This window comes from Kogia breviceps, chromosome 15 (genome assembly GCF_026419965.1).
Source record: "Kogia breviceps isolate mKogBre1 chromosome 15, mKogBre1 haplotype 1, whole genome shotgun sequence".
In the NCBI taxonomy this organism is placed as follows: domain Eukaryota; kingdom Metazoa; phylum Chordata; class Mammalia; order Artiodactyla; family Physeteridae; genus Kogia; species Kogia breviceps.
In genome coordinates, this window is record NC_081324.1 from 50,125,557 (window position 1) to 50,144,611 (window position 19,055).

Sequence of the window (19,055 nt, forward strand, 5' to 3'; positions counted from 1 at the left end):
CTCAGGTGCTCTCTTGTCAAAACTCTTCATTATTTTCTGAAGTATATGTGATTTAATAATTATTCAATCTTATCATGTAAACCATTTTTATACTGCTGGACTTTATTAGGCATCCAGTGATTGTAGCAATTAACTGCTGGTCTAACACTTTTAGATGACCAAGTTTGTATAGAGAAAAGTGGAGGAATTTTTTTTTTTTCTTACTTAAGCATAGGGTTACAGTATCACCTTTGTTACGAACATTGATCCATGGAGGACTCAGGAGGAATTTAATATTTGATTTGTCACAGAGCACACATATAAAATCTTTCTGGTTCTAAAAATTTCTTTGCTTTTTGGAGTTTAGTTGTTTTCTAGAATTAACTATTTTGGAGCATATAGTTTCTTCTGCATTTGTAACTGCTTCTTCTATATATTATGTACATGTATGTTTATATTGTATAAAATTTAGGGTAATTCTCTTTTTTTAGAAACTCATTCAGGCCTTTGAGGAAATTGTCTAAGCCCACAACTGATACATTTCCTATAAATATCCTTGCGCAGTAGTGTCAGAACTATAAACTGTGTTCATCGTTGATCTTACCAATATGGCATTTCTTCTGTTCCTGTCACCCTGTAATAGTACGTTTTCATTTCTGCACCCAGTTTCTCAGTTCACGTTTGTTCATTTTTGAGTGTGCGGTGGTACTGTCCGGATGAAAGGCTCAGATAGAACTGTCATAACTTAATTACTTTTTATCAGTCAAGTATTTGAGTCTAGATGTATCAACTTGGAAAAATCTTTGTTATTTTTCCCTTAGAGTTCAAGATTTTTTGGCTGGAGATTATTCTGGGTAGTGTTAGAACATGGAGTCCTCTCATGGTATAGGAAACAGTAAGTATTATGATCCTAATACTTGTTGAATTTCAGCATCTAAATTTTGAATGATTAAAAGTTTTCACTAATCTCTTTTCCTTTTGCCTTGATAATTTATATTTATTTTGAAGGCCCGATGCAGTCCATAATATTTATCGCCAGGGATGCAAACACCTAACTCAAGCAGTATGCACGGTAGGATGACACATGCATCTTTTGCTTAAACTGTGAAATCAGTCCTGCAAGTGATTGCTCTAAATCATTGGTATAAGCTGCCTTGTAAAATCTTGGGGTAGAAGGCACTTGTGCAGTTGAGTTGGCCCTCCGTGTCGGCGAGTTCTGCATCTGCTAATTCAACCAACTGTGGATCAAAACTATATAGGAAAAGGAATTCCAGAAAGTTCCAAAAAGCAAAATTTGAATTTGCCGTGCACCAACAACTATTTACATAGCATTTACATTGTATTAGGTATTATAAGTAATCTAGAGATGATTTAAAGTAAGCAGGAGGATGTGCATAGGTTGTATGCAAATACTATGCCATTTTATATAAGGACCTTGTGCTTCCGTGGATTTTGGTATCCTTCAGGTGTCCTGGAACCAATCCCCCCACAGATACTGAGGGACGACTGTATATGTTTTTATTTGAGAACAAGTAAAGTTGTGGAATTCCATTTAAAAAATGTAATCAAGTTAAAAAAAAAATCTCTACGTATTGTGGAATAAGAGATGCATGATCCAGAAACATTTATACAGAACTTTTACCATTTTGTATGTGTATGTATATATGTATGTATGTGTATATATTCACACATAATGCATGCATATACATATCTACATATATATGTGTAGGTGTTTGTGTATTTGTACGTGGGTAAATCTGGAAAATGGAAATTTTTCTGGTGGTAAAATTTAAAGCCTATATCAAAATTGGGATTTTTAGGTTTTCCATATTCACTTCTGGCTGTTTTGCTTTTACCAGTCAGGAGAAAGAATTTTTCCTCCTTTGAGATTAGGATAAGACTGGAGTCTAGACATACTTTTTTTTTTTTTTTTTTTTTTTGCGGTACGCGGGCCTCTCACTGTTGTGGCCTCTCCCATTGCGGAGCACAGGCTCCGGACACGCAGGCCTAGCGGCCATGGCTCACGGGCTTAGTTGCTCCGCGGCATGTGGGATCTTCCCGGACCAGGGCACGAACCCGTGTCTCTTGCATCGGCAGGCGGATTCTCAACCACTGCGCCACCAGGGAAGCCCTAGACATACTTTTTTGCTTGCTGCTTCAAGTTCTTTAGGGTTGTCAACATGCCACGGCGGTGCACCCGCTCTTTAGAACACAGCCCCTGCTTTTCCGTGTGAACTCCCGGAGGACCAGCAGCGTCGCCCTTGGGCCATCACAGGCTCAGTCACCTGCCCCTGCACTCAGGCCTCCGTACACATGCTGGTCCCTTAGTGTCCTCACTCCCCTTCCTCCCTTTGCATTAGACCAGAGGGCCAGGGGACCGCTCTCTAGTCTTAGCCGTCTCATCCTCTCGTTTCTTCTGTTAATGCAGTCCCGGCCATTCTCTTCTGTTCCAGCTTTTGATTCATTTATTTAACACTAAGGTTTGTCTATCTTAAAACAAAAAATTAAACAAGTTGCTCCCTCACCCTTTAAAAATTTTCCGGTTTTTAGCTTTTTTAGAATTGATAGCTTCTGCTGTGTTATGCTTCACCTTGTTTTGTAACTTTTGCTTCTTGTGTAAGTGTCTACTTAAGAGGCTACATTTATGAATCCATATTGATACAGGGTGACAGACTTTCAGTGACTACTATGAAGCAGGCTTTGTTCACTTTCTAGACTCTTAAGGTAGAAGCTTAGGTTATTGATTTGAAACTTTTTTTCTTTTCTAATACAGGTGTTTACACCTATAAATTTTGTTTAATTGTGGTAAAATACACATAACTTACAACTTACCATCTTAACCATTTTAAAATTCAGTAGCGTTAATTCTATTCACGTGTTGTACCGTAGGTCTCTAGAACTTTTTCATCTTGCAGAACTGAAACTTGATACCCATTGAATAGCGCCTCTCTATTTCCAGTACCCCACCCCCTGGCAACCACCATTCTACTTTCTGTTTCCATGCTTTTGACTACTTTAGATACCTCACATGAGTGGAATTATACAGTATTTGTCTGGCTTATTTCACTTAGCATAATGTCCTCAAGGTTCATCCATGTTGTAACATGTGACAGGATTTCTTTTTTTAAGGCTGAATAATATTCCATTGTTATGCATAGACCACATTTTCTTTATCCATTCCTCTATCAATGGATGTTTTGAGTTGCTTCCACATTTTGGTTACTGTGAATAATGCTGCTATGAACATGGGAGTGAAAATGTCTCACCAAGATCCTGCTTTCACTTCTTCTGGATATATATACCTAGATGTGGAATTGGTGGGTCATATGGTAGTTCTATTTTTAATTTTTTAAGGAACTTCCATAGTTTTCCATAACATATGCACCATTTTACATTCAAACCAGTAGTGCTCTAATTTCTCCACATCCTCACCACAACACTTTTTTTTCCTGTGGGTTTTGTTTGTTTGTTTGCCATTGTAATAGGTATGAGGTACTATCTAATTGTAGTTTGATTTCTGTTTCCCTGATGACTAGTGATGTTGACCATTTTTCCATGTACTTATTGACCATTTGTATGTTGTTTTTGGAGAAATGTCTGTTTAAATCTCTTGCCCATTTTTTAATCAGTTTTTTTTTTTCTTGTTGGTGTTGAGTTGTAGGAGTTCTTTGTATATTCTGGATATTAACCCCTTATCAGATACATGATTTTTACATATTGTCTCCAGTTTCATGGGTTGTCTATTCACTCTGCTGATAATGTCCATTGATGCATAGAAGTTTTTATTTTTAATATAGTCCAGTTTATGTTTTTTCTTTTGTCACTTGCACTGTTGGTATCACATCCAGGAAACCACTGCCAAGTCCAGTGCCATGAAGCTTTCTTCCCAAGTTTTCTTATAAGAGTTTTATAGTTTTAGCTCTGACACCAAGGCATCAGTTTCTCCTGAGGCCTTTCTCCTTGGCTTGCAGGTGGTGGCCTTCTTGCTTTGTCCTCACATGACTTTTTCTCTGTGTGCAGGCATCCCTGCTTTCTTTTCCCCTCCTTGTAAGGACAGCAGTCATACTGGATTAGAGTTCCACCCATATGATCTCATTTTACCTTAATTACCTCTTATAAAAGTCCTGTCTCCAAATGTAGTTTCATTGGGGATTAGGGCTTGAACATATGAAGCCCTTAATCTGGTTGAGTAAGTTCTTTGCCTTTCCTAGTTTACTGAGATCCCTCACTATGAAAATCTGTTGAATTTTATTAAATGCTATTTTGCATGTTATTGAAATGATCATATGGCTTTACTCATTCTGTTAATATGATTAGTTGTATTGATAGACTTTAGGGTGTTAATAAAGTCAATCTTATATTGCTGGGACAAATCCCAGTTGGTTATGATAAATTACCATTTTAATATATTGTTTGTTAATATTTTGTTAAGAATTTTTGCTTTTTTGTTCATGCTGGTTATTGGTTTATATTTCTCCTGTGTTATTTTGTCTGCATTCATATAATGAATTGGAAAATGTTCCTTTTCAGTTTTCTAGAAGAGTTTGCATAGGATTAGGTTACTGCTTCCTTAAATGCTTGATAGAATTCACCTGTGAAGTCACATGGGCCAGGAGGTTTTAGTGTGGGGGTGGGGGAGGATTGTAGTTACAAATTTAATTTCTTCAGTTGCTTTAGGGCTATTCACATTTTCTGTTTCTTTTTGGGTTGGTGTTTGTAATTTTTGCCTTTCAAGAAATTTGTCCATTTTCTTCTGGGTTATAAAACTTAGGGTTAGTAATATTCCTGTATTATGTTTTTAATGTCTGTGTGATAGGTAGTGTTATATGCTCTTTTACTTTTTATATTGGTAATTTGTGTTTTCCTTTTTTTCCTAGATCAGTCTGTCTAGCACTTTATCAGTTTTATTGATCCTTTCGAAGAACCAGCTCTTGATTTCATTGAAATATTTCCCTTATTTTTGCTATTTCATTGATTTTTAAATTCATTTTAAATAATTTCTCCATGTGTTGGGCTTGCTTTGCTCTTTTATAGTTTCTTAAGGTTGAAGCTTAGATTATTCAAATTATCATCCAGTTCAAAATATCTTCTAATTCCTATTATGATTTCTTCTTTGAACCAGTGAATGTTTAGAAGTGTGTTTTTAAAATATCCAAATAATTGGAGTTTTCCTAATTACTGTGTTTTTGATTTATAATGTAATTCCATTTGTGGCCATTGAACATTTTCGATATGATTTCCATCTTGTCAAATTTATTGAGACTTGCTTGATGATTCTACACATGGATTATCCTAGAGAATGCACTGGAAAATAATGTGTATTTTGCTATTGTTGAGGGTCATGTCCTATAAACATTTAGTCATGATGGTTGATAGTGTTGTTCAGATCTTCTGTGTCTTTGCTGCCTTCTTTTTTTTCTAATTGTATCAGTTGCTGAGAGAAGGGTGTTTAAATCTCCAACTATACTTGTAGAATTATTTCTCACTCTGTTACTGATCACATACATATTTATGATTGTTGTCTTCCTGATTTATTTACCCTTTTAGCATTATGTCGTGGTCCTCTTTATCTCCTGTAATAATGCATTTTGTTTTGAAATCTATTTTGCTTGATATTAATATAACCACTCAGGCTTTCTTATGGTTACTGTTTGCATAGTATCTCTTTTTCTATCTAGTTACTTTCAACCTAGCTGTATCTTTATATTTATTTTCTGTCTCTTGTAGTATATATTTGGGTCCCTATTAACCATTCTGACATTTTTTGCCTTTTAATTAGATTTCTTTTGAGAATGTGGTCCACTTTTTTACTTCATATGTCAAGTAATTTTGGATTATATCCTTAATGTTAAGTTCTGGAGATCCTGGATTCTTTATTTTTCTCCATTAAATGTTATTTCTGTTGTTTTAGATCATTCTTGGCTGGGTTTGGATTGTAAACTCTGTTTCTTGGATGGCAGCTCTGGTCTGTATTTCAGTGACTGCTTGGAATCGATTTTGTGCATCAGTAAGAGATGTGAAAAGACAGAGTTAGGGATTCTCATCTCTGTCTCTTTCCATTGGCCGACTCCCCTATTCTCTTTAGTATTTATGGCTGCCCAGCTCTGCTTTTTTAATTTCCAAAGACAGACTGTTGTCCAGGTATGCCCTTGATGCTGTTGTGTCACCCTCGGGGACTGTACTAGTTCCAGGTGAACAATCTTGGGGATGGGAGCTTGCTCGCAAAACTCGTTTCCTTTCCTCCAAGGCAACTTGCTCTCCCAATTGAGTCGGCCAGCTCTTGTTCACACTCCAGCTCTTCCTTTTCTACTCCTCATGCTTTTACGCTCAGTTCAAACATTTTCTATGCTCAGCTCAAACAAAAGTTTCAGAAGAGTGGCATGAATAAGAAATTGGAGTTCTTGTATTTAAAGGACTTTATAGCCCAAGCGCATGCTATGTTATATTTAATAGGATAAAAGGAAAACTACATACCTAGTGGACTATTTATTAGTATTTACTTTGATTAACTAAGAATATGAAAGCCAGATTTGATGTAGATAAGCTACAGTGCATTTGATACTCCCAATGTATCAATTTTTCTCAGTATTTTAAATGTTCAGTCGGGTATTATTGTTGTGTTAATATTGTTAATTTTATGTATAGATGATTTTACGGTTTTGTTTTATGGGCATGAATGATGTTGTCTTACTGACTTCTTTATATCCAAGGTAAAACCCACTGATAGCTGCCTCTTCTTTATTAAATGCTTCGATGACACTGTTCATGGCTTCAGGGTTCCTAAGAATAGCCTTCAGCAGACAAGAGAGGTAATTTTATGGATTCGTTTATCTTTCATAAAACTTAACATTTAAGAACATAAAGAGTATAAGGTAGGCTCAATATTAACATCTAACATCTTGTTGATTGTACCTTTTTAATGGGAGTGATTATATGAAACTTTTGAAATTTGGCTTAGGAATTAATTCCTTATCAACATGTACCTGCAGGTATTTTCTGTTCTTCTTTTTTTAAAAACATTTTACTTCTGTGAATGTAAAAGGCCCTTACTCGTTTTGGAAAAAAGCCTAAATGATTATTTAGTCTACCCCTGAATTTATAAATGAGGAAAACTGAAGACTAAGATTGAAGTGACCTCTCAAGCTCATGCAGCTTGCAAGTAACAGAACCTGGCTCCAGCCCAGGTGTTCTGATTTATTACAGTGTAATTGCACTGTAATTTATTACAATGTAGACTCAACCTTTCTTTGTGGTAGACTGAACAGTAGCAGCAAGCAAGAAATTGGAATTGATGTGACAGAAATTCATTGTGTAGTTATTTAATGGAGACTCCATATCCCTTTGGATCAAAGCAGTATTCATAGACTTATGTTGTTTTTTTTGTAAATTATGTAAGGGGTTAAAAGGATCTGTTTTCCAGAGTGGTTAACTTTGGCCTTGCAGAGAACCCTAAACAGTACAAAACGTGACTGTCCCAAAATTTCATAAAAGGGTAAGATTTGACCCTGAAAAATGCTGCAAGAAATGAAGTAGAAGTAAGATAGATATTTTTAGGGCAAACATTCCATCTTTTTGTGAAATCACTCATTTTTTAAAATATTTATTGTTTATTTATTTATCTATTTATTTTGGCTGCACCAGGTCTTTGTCGCGGCATGTGGGATCTTTAGATGTGGCACGCAGACTTCTTAGTTGTGGCATGCATGCGGGATCTAGTTCCCTGACCCAGGATCCAACCTGTGCTCCCTGCATTGGGAGTGCGGAGTCTTATGCAGTGGACCACCAGGGAAGTCCCACTAATTTTTTAAAAACATAGTAAAAGTTAAAGCATCAGAGTAATTTTTGGCTCTCTTAAAATGGTCTGAGTGTCTTGTGCTTATGGCAAGTTGGTAAATTGTTTCTGGATGCATCTTACACAGTAACTTATTCAATAGTGTTGAGGACCTATAATTCTAAGTGCAAGATTCTCCACCCATTGTTTAGTTTTTATAATGTTTCAGTATTAATATGAAATATATAAATTTATAGATGGTATTTTTGAAGTATTGGGAAAATTTTTTATCCAGACATGTCATGGACAAGAGACCTGCATCATTATTTTGTTGTTGGGAATTTTTTGTTTTGTTTTTTTGAGGCCGTAATATTTTTTTTTCTCCATGTACATTTTATTCTTCCCAGATTGTTGTCATAATATCTGTTTTGAGTAAAAGTGTGTTTTATTTTATTTAAATCCTTGTATTATTTCAGGACTGGCTGGAAGCAATAGAAGAGCACTCTGCTTACAGCACTCACTACTGTTCCCAGGACCAGTTGACTGATGATGAAGAGGAAGATGCAGTTTCTGCTGTAGACTTGAAGGAATCTTTAGAGGTAAATAGGAAAACCTGACCTGTATACCTAACTCTATCAACTTAGGTTTTACCAATAATTGTTTTTTTAAAATATGAGGTTTTGAAATTAAGATTTCTCACAGCAGTGGAAGTAGTATTACTTTTCCAGTAATATTCTCTTGCTACTTACACTGTCTCTGTTACAGTAATAGCTATCAGATATCTCGGTAAATAGGTTCTAAAGATAGGCATGTGCCTATGTATATCTTTTTTGGTTAAGATTTTTATGTTGTAATCAGATTGTCATTGTCTTTGAAAGCTGCCGCCAGTAGGGGGGACATGCATTGCTTGCCTTACTGCCCTTTATGACTTCACTGTATATTTCAGACTTTAAATAATGCAACCATAGTGATACCTTTCCTGATCTGTAGTTTCATTTAAAAGCACCTGTAATCTGTAACTTCATTGATTAGAGGTAAGGTAAAGAAAGCATCAGTAATGAATGGAGAGGCCCTCATCTGAAGTGACATCAATGCCTCATCCATAGAGAAATACCAACATAAGTAATTGAAGTGAAATAGGTATTTTTTTCTTGGCATCAGTTTTCTGGCTATACCTTTTTTTTTTTTTTTTTTTGCGGTACGCGGGCCTCTCACTGTTGTGGCCTCTCTCGTTGCGGAGCACAGGCTCCGGATGCACAGGCTCAGCGGCCATGGCTCACCGGCCTAGCTGCTCCGCGGCATGTGGGATCTTCCCGGACCGGGGCACGATGTGGGATCTTCCCGGACCGGGGCACGAACCCGTGTCCCCTGCATCGGCAGGCGGATTCTCAACCACTGCGCCACCAGGGAAGCCCCTGGCTATACCTTTTAAATGAACGGGTTTGGAAGAATTAGAACTACGAAAGGTTGATGTGTTTCAATCTGAATAATTATGTCAAAGCGTATGAATTTGCCTACTAAATTTAATCTTTTTTTTAACATCTTTATTGGAGTATAATTGCTTTACAGTGGTATGTTTCTGCTGTATTACAAAGGGAATCAGCTATACATATACATATATCCCCATATCCCCTCCCTTTTGCGTCTCCCTCCCACCCCTCTAGGTGGACACAGAGCACCGAGCTGATCTCGGTGCTGTGCGGCTGCTTCCCACTAGCTATCTATTTTATATTTGGTAATCTTTTTCTTAATGAAATGACTTTATTGCAGGATTTGAATGTTTCTAAATCAACAACTTTAGTGAATTTAAGTTTGCTAATACCTAAGGAGTTTTATTAGGGACCTATAACCTTAAAGTAAGAAAGAGATTTTGTCACTTTTGATCCCTAATCTTAATTTATGATGGAACGTTAGAGAATTTGAGCCCTTCCATGTTTTGTTGAAGACATTCCCCAGTAGTTGACTGTTGCTTTACCAGCACTTCTTCTATTTTTTTTTTTAATTTTTTTATTTTTTTTGGTACGCGGGCCTCTCAACGTTGTGGCCTCTCCCGTTGCGGAGCACAGGCTCCGGACGCGCAGGCCCAGCGGCCATGGCTCACGGGCCCAGCCGCTCCGTGGCATGTGGGTTCTTCCCGGGCCGGGCCACGAACCCGTGTCCCCTGCATCGGCAGGCGGACTCTCAACCACTGCGCCACCAGGGAAGCCGCACTTCTTCTATTTTAAGGCCGAATATGTTTATGGTGACAGCCGTAAACATAATTTTCAGATCAGTGAACTTTGCAAAAGTAACCTCTTCCAGAGCATCTAAATAACATTAAAATTGTTCAGGTAAATAAAGAAGGTTTAAATTTATCTCTGGCCAAAATCATGTTAAACAAGTAGAAAATAAAGCTGTGCTAAATATTTTAACTTCTGGTCAGGTTCCCTAAGTGAAAAGAAATCCTTCCCTATTTATCCACCCTCAATATAAGGTAAATGATAAAACCTGGAAGGGCTTACAAAGCACAGCAATTTCTTTCCCAGGATTATGGTAATTTTAAGACCTATTTAATGGAAGTTACAGGTAAAATAAAAGCATACTAACTTGCATATCATTAAAAATTTCCTTGAAGAAATGTTTCTTCTTTAGCTTAATTTTCAAATTTTAGGGTTATCAGCCACAACTGTGCCTTTTATTTTATTCTTTATTTGAATATTGTGTTAACTTTAAAGCCCTGAGGTTTTTGCCTTCTAGATTTTATAGCACCTGAAGTCAGTGAGAGTTTCAGCCAGTGTTAAGTACTTGAGGTTTTGCAGGTTATACACTTATCTTTGTCCAACAGAATTTGAATGCTAATTCTGGGAATTCTGACTCTGTCTCAGTTTGTGGAGGTTGGTCAAAAATGGGAAAATCTGAAATGAACTTTGATGTATGTTGATGTGTAGCTTGTGGTAGACTGGCTCCAAAATGCCCTCAATCCCTGGGTTCTTTGGTTGCAAGGAAATACTCAGACCAATTTGTGAAATAGACCTATTCTAGATGTCTATAGACTTTCTAAAGGAAATGAGGAGCTCTAGGACTGGAATGTTCTGAAACTTCCTGAATTAACATAAAATTAACCTCATTTCCTCAACATGCTTTTGGACGAGTAAGTAGATCTATAAGAAATTGGGGGAATGTCCACACTGAAAAAATGACCATGTTATATGATGCTCTTGGTCCCACTTTACCTCCACCTAAATGAGGGTCTCCAAAAACTTAAAACATTTTCTCTTAGCCTTCAGTCTGTGACTGCCTTGAGGTTAGGCCTACAGGGAGAAAAGTGTAAGACAAATCATAGAAATGCTGGCCTTACAGTTGTTGCCTTAATGGCAACTTGAAAATATTTCAGAAATCAAAATTGGAAGAGAAATTTAAGCAAGTATTGGTACAGAACGTCACTGTCCAATACGATAGCTACTAGATACATTTACATTTAAATGAATTGGAGTTAAATGAAAAACTCATTTCCTCATTTTAACTAGCCACATTTCAAGTGCTCAGTAGTTACATGTGGCTATCACCTTGGACAGTGAAGATATAGAATGTTTTCATCATTGTAGAAAGTTCTGTTGGATCAAGTTGGGGTAGGCTCTTAGCTTTGAGGGGACACTAGGAGAGTGGAGTGTACATCAACTCAAAGCTGATAGAGTGGTACACCCATGTAAGAATCAGGCAGATTTATATATATATTGGTATAGTTAAGATTTATAGCTAAGTGAAAAGGGCAAGGTATTAAATGGTGTATCTAATATGCTTCTACATGGCAGAAAGGAAGCAGGGATGTACACACACATTTGTATAGGTTAGATCATCCCAGGAAAGATGAGAAGTTATTAGCAGTTGTTGCTTTGAGACTGGGAAAGGGGGAAAACAGAGACTCTAGGACTGAAAAGTACGTGAGGGAGAGTTGCCTTTCTCTGTGTATTGTGTTTCTTTTTTCTTTCTTTCTTTTTTTTAACTTTGAGTAGATAACTAATGCAAAATACAACATTAAGAAGATTACAAATCACCAGGTACTGAAAAGAATCGGTGTGCTGTGGACTGGCGTACATTGAGGGAAGATGGAGTGTGAGGTTATCCTTGAAGTGGATTTGGCTGGAGTTAGGAAGATTTGGAGATGAGTATGGGGCACCAGTACTCACAATGCTGGCTGTTTTCTGCAGAGGAAGGTTATCAGGGTTTTACAACTATTATTTTTAAAGTTTAAATCAATATTATTAAGATACAATTTTTATATAATAAAATGAGGGCATTTTAGCATCTTCAGAGTGATGTGTTTTGACAAATACCCTGTGTAACCACCACTCCTATCAAGGTGTAGAACATTTTTATCACCTCAAAAAGCTCTCTGGTGCCCCTTCCAGACAGTGCCCTCCACTCCATCTCAGGCAGCTACTGATCTGCTCTCTCATCACAGGCATTGTCAGCTTTGCCCATTCTAGGATTCCATCTAAATGGAATCACATAATATATGCTCTTTGGTGCCTGTCATCTTTCACCTGCAATGTTGTGTGTATCATTAGTTTCTTTTAATTTCTGAGAAGGCAGTCTGCTTTGGTTCTTTTTTTTTTTTTTTTAATTAAATTATAGTTGATTGACAGTGTTGTGTTAGTTTCTGGTGTACATCAAAGTGATTCAGTTATACATATACATACACTCTTTTTCTTCTTTTCCATTATGGTTTATTACAGGATATTGAATACAGTTGCCTGTGCTGTACAGTAGGACCTTGTTGTTTATTTTATTTACTTTTTTTTTTTTTTTTTTTTTTTTGCGGTACGCGGGCCTCTCACTGTTGCGGCCTCTCCCGTTGTGGAGCACAGGCTCTGGACGCGCAGGCTCAGCGGCCACGGCTCACGGGCCCAGCCGCTCCGCGGCATGTGGGATCTTCCCGGACCGGGGCACGAACCTGCATCCCCTGCATCGGCAGGCGGACTCTCAACCACTGCGCCACCGGGGAAGCCCTTGTTGTTTATTTTATATATGGTAGTCTGGTGGTCTGGATCTGCTAATGCTTCGGTTCTTAATTTACCAAATGTGGATTGTCTGTATGTGGCAAACAGGCTGGAATTAATGACCTCTCTCTCCTACCCTATCCACTCCTCCCTAGATGTGCACCCCCTTGATATACATTTTTGAACTTTCTCATATGCCAGGGTTGATAAAGTAGTCAAACATCAACTTAAACAAAACCAGCGGCGGAAGTCTGGGTGGGTGGAAGTAGCTGCAGGAGACCGGTGTCCTGATTGTGGCCCAGCTACTCAACCTGGGTGCCTCTGATTCTCTGCAGCCCAGGTCTGTGGGTGTGCTTCTGTTCTTGGGCTCTGTGCCAGATAACCTGGATTTAAAATACTGTCTCACTTCGAGTATTAGAACACTGCTCAAGTGGGATTTCATTTATGTAGTGCAAATAAAAATTAAAACCTAGGGAATTCCCTGGCAGTCCAGCGGTTAGGAATCCACGCTTCTACTGCGCGGGGGTACAGGTTTGATCCTGGTCAGGGAACCAAGATCATCCCGCAAGCTGCACGATGTGGCGAAAAAAAAAAAAAAATTAAAACCTAGAAAAATTAAAACCTGACATAAGGTGCATGGCATAGAAGTCAGTGAGACACCATGCTGGGCTCTGCAAAGAATGCATAAGCATTAACCTTCCTAATTAGATTTTTAGGCTTTTGTAATATAACCAGTAGCTGCTACAAGGAAATGATAAATTGAAGAATGTGGTTTTAAAAAATTGTATTGATAACCTCTTTTTGGGTTTTTTGCATCAATTAAATGGCATTAATTGTTTGGAATAGATGACACACATTTGTACCCAACTATAAAACAGTATGTGTTGATCAGATCTTCTCCAGCTGACCTATTGTAACTCTTAAATAAATTGTGGATCAAGGGAACTTTTTTCCAGTAGCTATCAGATATGCCAAGGGAAGATGAATGTAATAGTGTTTCTTATCTTTAACAGTAACCACAGGAACTATGATGTTGATCACAGATTCACAGTCTGCAAATGAAGCCAGTGCTTGCTTTTGTGCACCCAGCTTACTTTCAACCATAGGAGAAAAAAGAGAAAACAGTAGCATTGGCGCACTGCGCACATGGGCAGGGGTATTAAATATGTATGGAGCGAAAATGACAATTTTCTATTAATAAATTATGAGTGATAACATTTGGTTGCGCAGTGCATGTTTTCAGTGGTCCCTAATTGACTTTTCTCCTGCCTTAAATGTGTATTTACAGGCTATATCTGGAAAAATGATCCAGCATACAGTTTCTATGGCGTTTCAAATTGCACAGTGTAGGTATTCAACCTCTCCCTCTCCCCACCAAAAAAAGTGAATTGCATTTTTATGTTGTTGGAGCTCTCAAAATAGAGTAATGTACGTTTTAAAGAGAACATTGCTTGTCCCTAGTGTGGTACCACGAGTAATTCTGCTGTGGTTGAGCTGAGCTTCAGAAGCACTGAAAAATTTATAAGGTGAAAAGCATGTGTACCTATATCACCTTGGCACTTAGGTCTGATTTAGGGGGAGCAAAAGTGTTTTGGGGATGAGTCAGTTGAGCTTAGGAGTACCAAGTAGGGAAGATTCACAGGCTAAATGTATTACCCTACCTACAACAATGTGAACCTAATATTGGTAAGGTCTAGGTTCTCAGAATATTTTCTTATTGCCGTAACCAGCCAACTTTACAATGATGATTTTCTTGCTTCGTATTCTTGCTTCTTAGTTTCCTTTAAAGGGAGACTAAATAAAACTAACTTCAAAAAAATAAAATAAAATAAAATAAAATAAAATAAAACTAACTTCAAAATTACATTGTTAATGTAATAAATGGTTTTATCTGATTTGTTTCATTTTGGACTTCCAAATCTATACTAAGATGGGATACAACTTACATCATGAAACTCTGTATTTATGTTTTGCTTTTAGGGATCTAAATATGTAGAAATTTCAAATTACAAGGAAAAATGAATGCTGTCCCTTAGTTTTACAAGCTTTTACTTACTAAGAAGATGTCCTTATTGGTCTGATTATGTGAGGGCTGTGTGCGCTTAGATTGCTGAATGAAAATCAGCTTGTGGTTTCCAAATGTTAGCACCATCTGGAGTTTTTAAGCAAAAGCAGTTTTTAAAATATATTCTTAATGGGTGCATTTTATAGATTCTCAATGAATTTAATCAAACCTACTAAAAGTGTGAATAAATCAGAAATCTAACTCCTCAGATATATATTGTGTAATGAGTTATTAGAAGTAATTAATGCAGATGTATGGTATGTGCTTGACCTGTTGAATGTATTTAAAATTTAGAGAGATTTATTTTTATTAATCTGTACGTGGTTAACTAATGGTTATATTCTAAGGCAATTTTCTCTCACCTTTTTCTCTCTGTTAGGAATATGTCTCAATTATTACAGTGTATCAACCTATGAAGTAAAAGTTTTCATGGAAACATTATAGCGTACGTACTGTAAAAATCCTTTATTAGTTTAACTTTGTCTTCTTCTTTTTTCCTTTTCCAGAAAGCACAGATATGCCAGCAGAGACTAGACAGGGAAATTTCCAACTTTCTCAGAATGATTAAGGAGTGTGACGTGGCTAAAGGTAAAAAAGACACACCCCACACCCCACTCTTGAACACCACCCGTTGTCATAGATGTTCACCCTTTGGTTGACTGTACATTTTAGATAATTTTGGGGTTTGAATTCAGAATTGTATTTGAAAAAGTTAAAGTTAACCTTTTGGGGCTGTGAATTCGTTTTGGCTATGTAGTGAGACTGTTTATGACTCCCAGAAGACTTGGATTTTGCAGTCAAATTGTCTTGGGTTTGAATCCTTGTTCTGCCACTTATTAGTTGTTACTTTTGAGCAGAACATTTAATTTCTCTGAGCCTCGGTTTCCCTATCTATAAAATGAAGGGGTTGGTAGTCTTTTGCCATTCTGTGAATGTATGTGTGAATTTGTCTAATTATTAATCTCCCTTTCAAAGATAATTTTTTATGCCTTTACTCTCCTTTAGTTATGAATTATCAGGAGTTAATTATAAATACACCAAAAATCAAACTACAATCCAATACAAAATACAAAATCCCAATATAAAATCTGATACACAAATTAGGTTTTGAGAAAAAATTATTGATTACTTTATAAATTAAACAGTTGTCATGTTCCTTAGACTTAGGACTCTTAACAGGTGCTTTAGACTTTAGCTATGATGTGTTTATAAATAACTCCACTAAAATATAATCAGCTGAGTTGTCTATGAGTTTATGATTAACTACTGATTTTAATCATGATCTAGTTTATGTGTGCCCAGGGAATGTGAAGAAATGTTAATATTAGAGTAAATTGAACATAAAGGTTCTGTATCTGTCCAGATATACCTTGGACATCCCTTTACTTCAGTTCAGCAAACACGTATTTATATGAGTGATGATAGCTTTGGGAAGGACAGCAGTCAAGTCATTTTAATTATTAATTGCAAGCAAGAATATTTTATTACTTAAGGCTCTTCATCCTCAGTGGGCTTTTAAAATAATAACAGCTTCATTAGACATAATTCACATAAGCCTAGAATTCACCTATGTGGAGTATACCATTCAGTGGCTTTTAGTATATCCACAGAGCTATGCAACTGTGACCGTCAGTGGGCTTTTAAAATACCATCCTCACCAAAAACCATCAAAACGAAGCAGAGATACTAACAACATTTAAAAGATACAGAAACTGTACAGAGTGAGATGAAGTATAAGGATTAATTTCTTTAACTTGGACCAAAGAAAGAAATTATATGAGAACTACAACCAAATTATGTTGTTTTTTTTCCTTTTAAACCTTGAGTCACATCTCTTGGTTCAGATCATTGGTATGACATGTCACTCATAATGATGGCATGCATCATTTGTGCTCTTAGAGACATACATGATATTCAGTACCACAAGAGTGATTTCATTTTGGACAGTGTCATCTGGGAAACTTTGAAATATTTGACTGTGATCTGACAATTCAATTTCATATGTCTACAGTAAAAGTCAGTGGGTTTATACATAAACAATTACGTATAGAAATTATGTTCGGAAATTATAGACATTATTTTCTGAAAGATTGGTGTAGATAAATAAAACTACATTTTATGTAAATACTAAGTAAATAGGGTTGAGATAATTTCATGAATGGAATTGGAGTTTTGAAGGTAACTGAGTCTGCTCTTAATGCCAAGGGATTGTGCAGAATAATCTTGGACCATGTGTTTTATTAAAGGAAGCTGATAGATACACATCCTGTTCCAAACTGCCTACATAGTTTGCCAGTGACTTCTCAAGATGCAAAACTAAAGTGTTTGTGGACAGAGTCCAGCTCTTGTGGTTGAAATTGTTAGTTGTCTTACATTTTAGTACGAAATTATATGAACATGAACTTTAAGACTTAATGCCCTTCTTCCTTATTGCGTCTTCTACGGTACCTGTTCTGCTCTGCACCACCTCAATCCAAATCACTGCAGCAGCCTGTCCTTTAGTCTCCCTGCCTTTGGGAACCTCCTGCATTCCATCCTTAAAGGGAATTGAATCGGAAGCCTTGCAGGAACTCTTCCAACTCAAATTCTGTGAAATACTGCATTATTGCTGCCAGATTAATTTTAGAAAGTTACTTTTTAAAAAAATTATTATAAATTTTTATTTTTCTGTTGAGAAAATCTTTTTTTTTTTTTTTTTTTTTTTTTTTTTTTGCGGTATGCGGGCCTCTCACTGTTGTGGCCTCTCCCGTTGCGGAGCACAGGCTCCGGACGCACAGGCTCAGCGGCCATGGCTCACGGGCTTAGTTGCTCCGCGGCATGTGGGATCTTCCCGGACCAGGGCACGAACCCGTGTCTCCTGCATCGGCAGGCGGATTCTCAACCACTGCGCCACCAGGGAAGCCCGAGAAAATCTTTTAAGTGTCCTTGAAACTACAGAATAAAATGCAGACTCTTTATCCTGGCATTTAAGGACTTTCATAGCCCGATCACAAACTGATTTTTTAGCTTTATTTACAATTCTTCTCCCCCGTGACCCCCATAAACACTTTTGACCAAACACTGTGTCTTTGGTCTGAAATGTCCTCTATTAAAATAATGCTTTCGTTTTCATGAGTGGACCTTAAACTTAATTTCTGCCTGGATTAATGCCAAATTTATGTATCTGACATTGGCAACACATCATTCAAGGTGCAAAGAATGCTGTTTTAAAATCTCTACTATTTTATCTTTACCAAAAGCCTGGTTGCGAAAACAAATAAAATCACTCAAACTTATAAGACTTTTGGAAGACTTCCTGAAAGCCGTGCCGTCAATCTGTTTTCCCCAACAACCTTAAATTTACCCTTAGGTGTAGCAGCCAGGTTTTGACTATTATAAATAATGTTGTATTGTACATTTATATTTAATCACATCACTTTATTACCATAGGATTCTTGGAAGTGGGATTAACGGGTGAAAGTATATTAACATTTTTGAGCCTATTGATATATACTGCTAAGTTACTTTCCAAAAAAGATATATTACTTTACATGCCAAGTTTAACGCATGCACTTTATTGCATGTTACTAAATGTATATAGTAAATCCCTGGTTAAAGACATTTGCATGTTTTCAGTTATCTAAAAGAAAAAAGGAAGAGCACTTTTATTCAACCCACTTAAAACTCACCTCAAAATTCTAGGCTTTGAGTAAATATTCTTATCACCACCTTCACTGTTGCCACCCCAGTCCAAGCCACCCTCGTCTCCTACCTGCACTATTAAAACAGCCTCCTGACTCGGATCCCACCCTTGTCCCTACAGTCCCTGCCCCAGGGATCTTTCTAAAGCATCAGTGGGTTGATGACCTTTGCTCAAAACATCCATTTGCTTCCAGGTCTTCTCACTTAGAGTGAAAGACAAGAGTCCTTCTAATGATCTACAGAGCCTTCCAGTCCCCTCTCATCTCTGTCTCCATCTCCTGGTTCCCCCGCCTGCCTCTTCACTGGCCCTCTTGCTGTCCCTCAAAGCTGCCTTGGGCCTGGGCGGGTGTGCTGGCACCTCTGCCTGTAAGGCTTTACTCCAGGGTTCGCCCTCCCTCCTCAGGTCTCTCTACTCCAGCAGAACCTTCTGGCTGAGGCCCTCTCTTGCCGCCTGCACTGGTTTGCTCCTCCACGGCTGTTCTCTGCCCTGCGTGGTGCCCTGGGCCCGTGATCACTGTCGACTTTAGAAGTATTACTAGGACTTCTTTGCCCTTGGCCCTCTGATTGGGTCCAGCAAATG

The 19,055-nt window shown here is 37.4% G+C and overlaps 1 protein-coding gene across 4 annotated transcripts in view; it reads left to right on the forward strand.

Moving 5' to 3' along the window:
• The window catches only part of OSBPL1A (oxysterol binding protein like 1A), a 209,728-nt gene that overhangs the window by 58,625 nt on the left and 132,048 nt on the right, over nucleotides 1-19,055 (forward strand). For 3 of the 4 annotated variants that reach the window (XR_010836893.1, XM_067015193.1, XM_059040921.2), the window contains exons 11-15: nucleotides 801-874; nucleotides 988-1,051; nucleotides 6,690-6,788; nucleotides 8,227-8,349; nucleotides 15,301-15,382. Coding sequence is in view for 3 of the 4 variants with exons in the window: in XM_067015193.1 (XP_066871294.1) it covers nucleotides 801-874; nucleotides 988-1,051; nucleotides 6,690-6,788; nucleotides 8,227-8,349; nucleotides 15,301-15,382 (442 nt within the window). In the remaining variant the exon portion in view is untranslated. The remainder of the gene's footprint in view (nucleotides 1-800; nucleotides 875-987; nucleotides 1,052-6,689; nucleotides 6,789-8,226; nucleotides 8,350-15,300; nucleotides 15,383-19,055) is intronic. The other variant, XM_067015194.1, reaches the window with a different exon arrangement.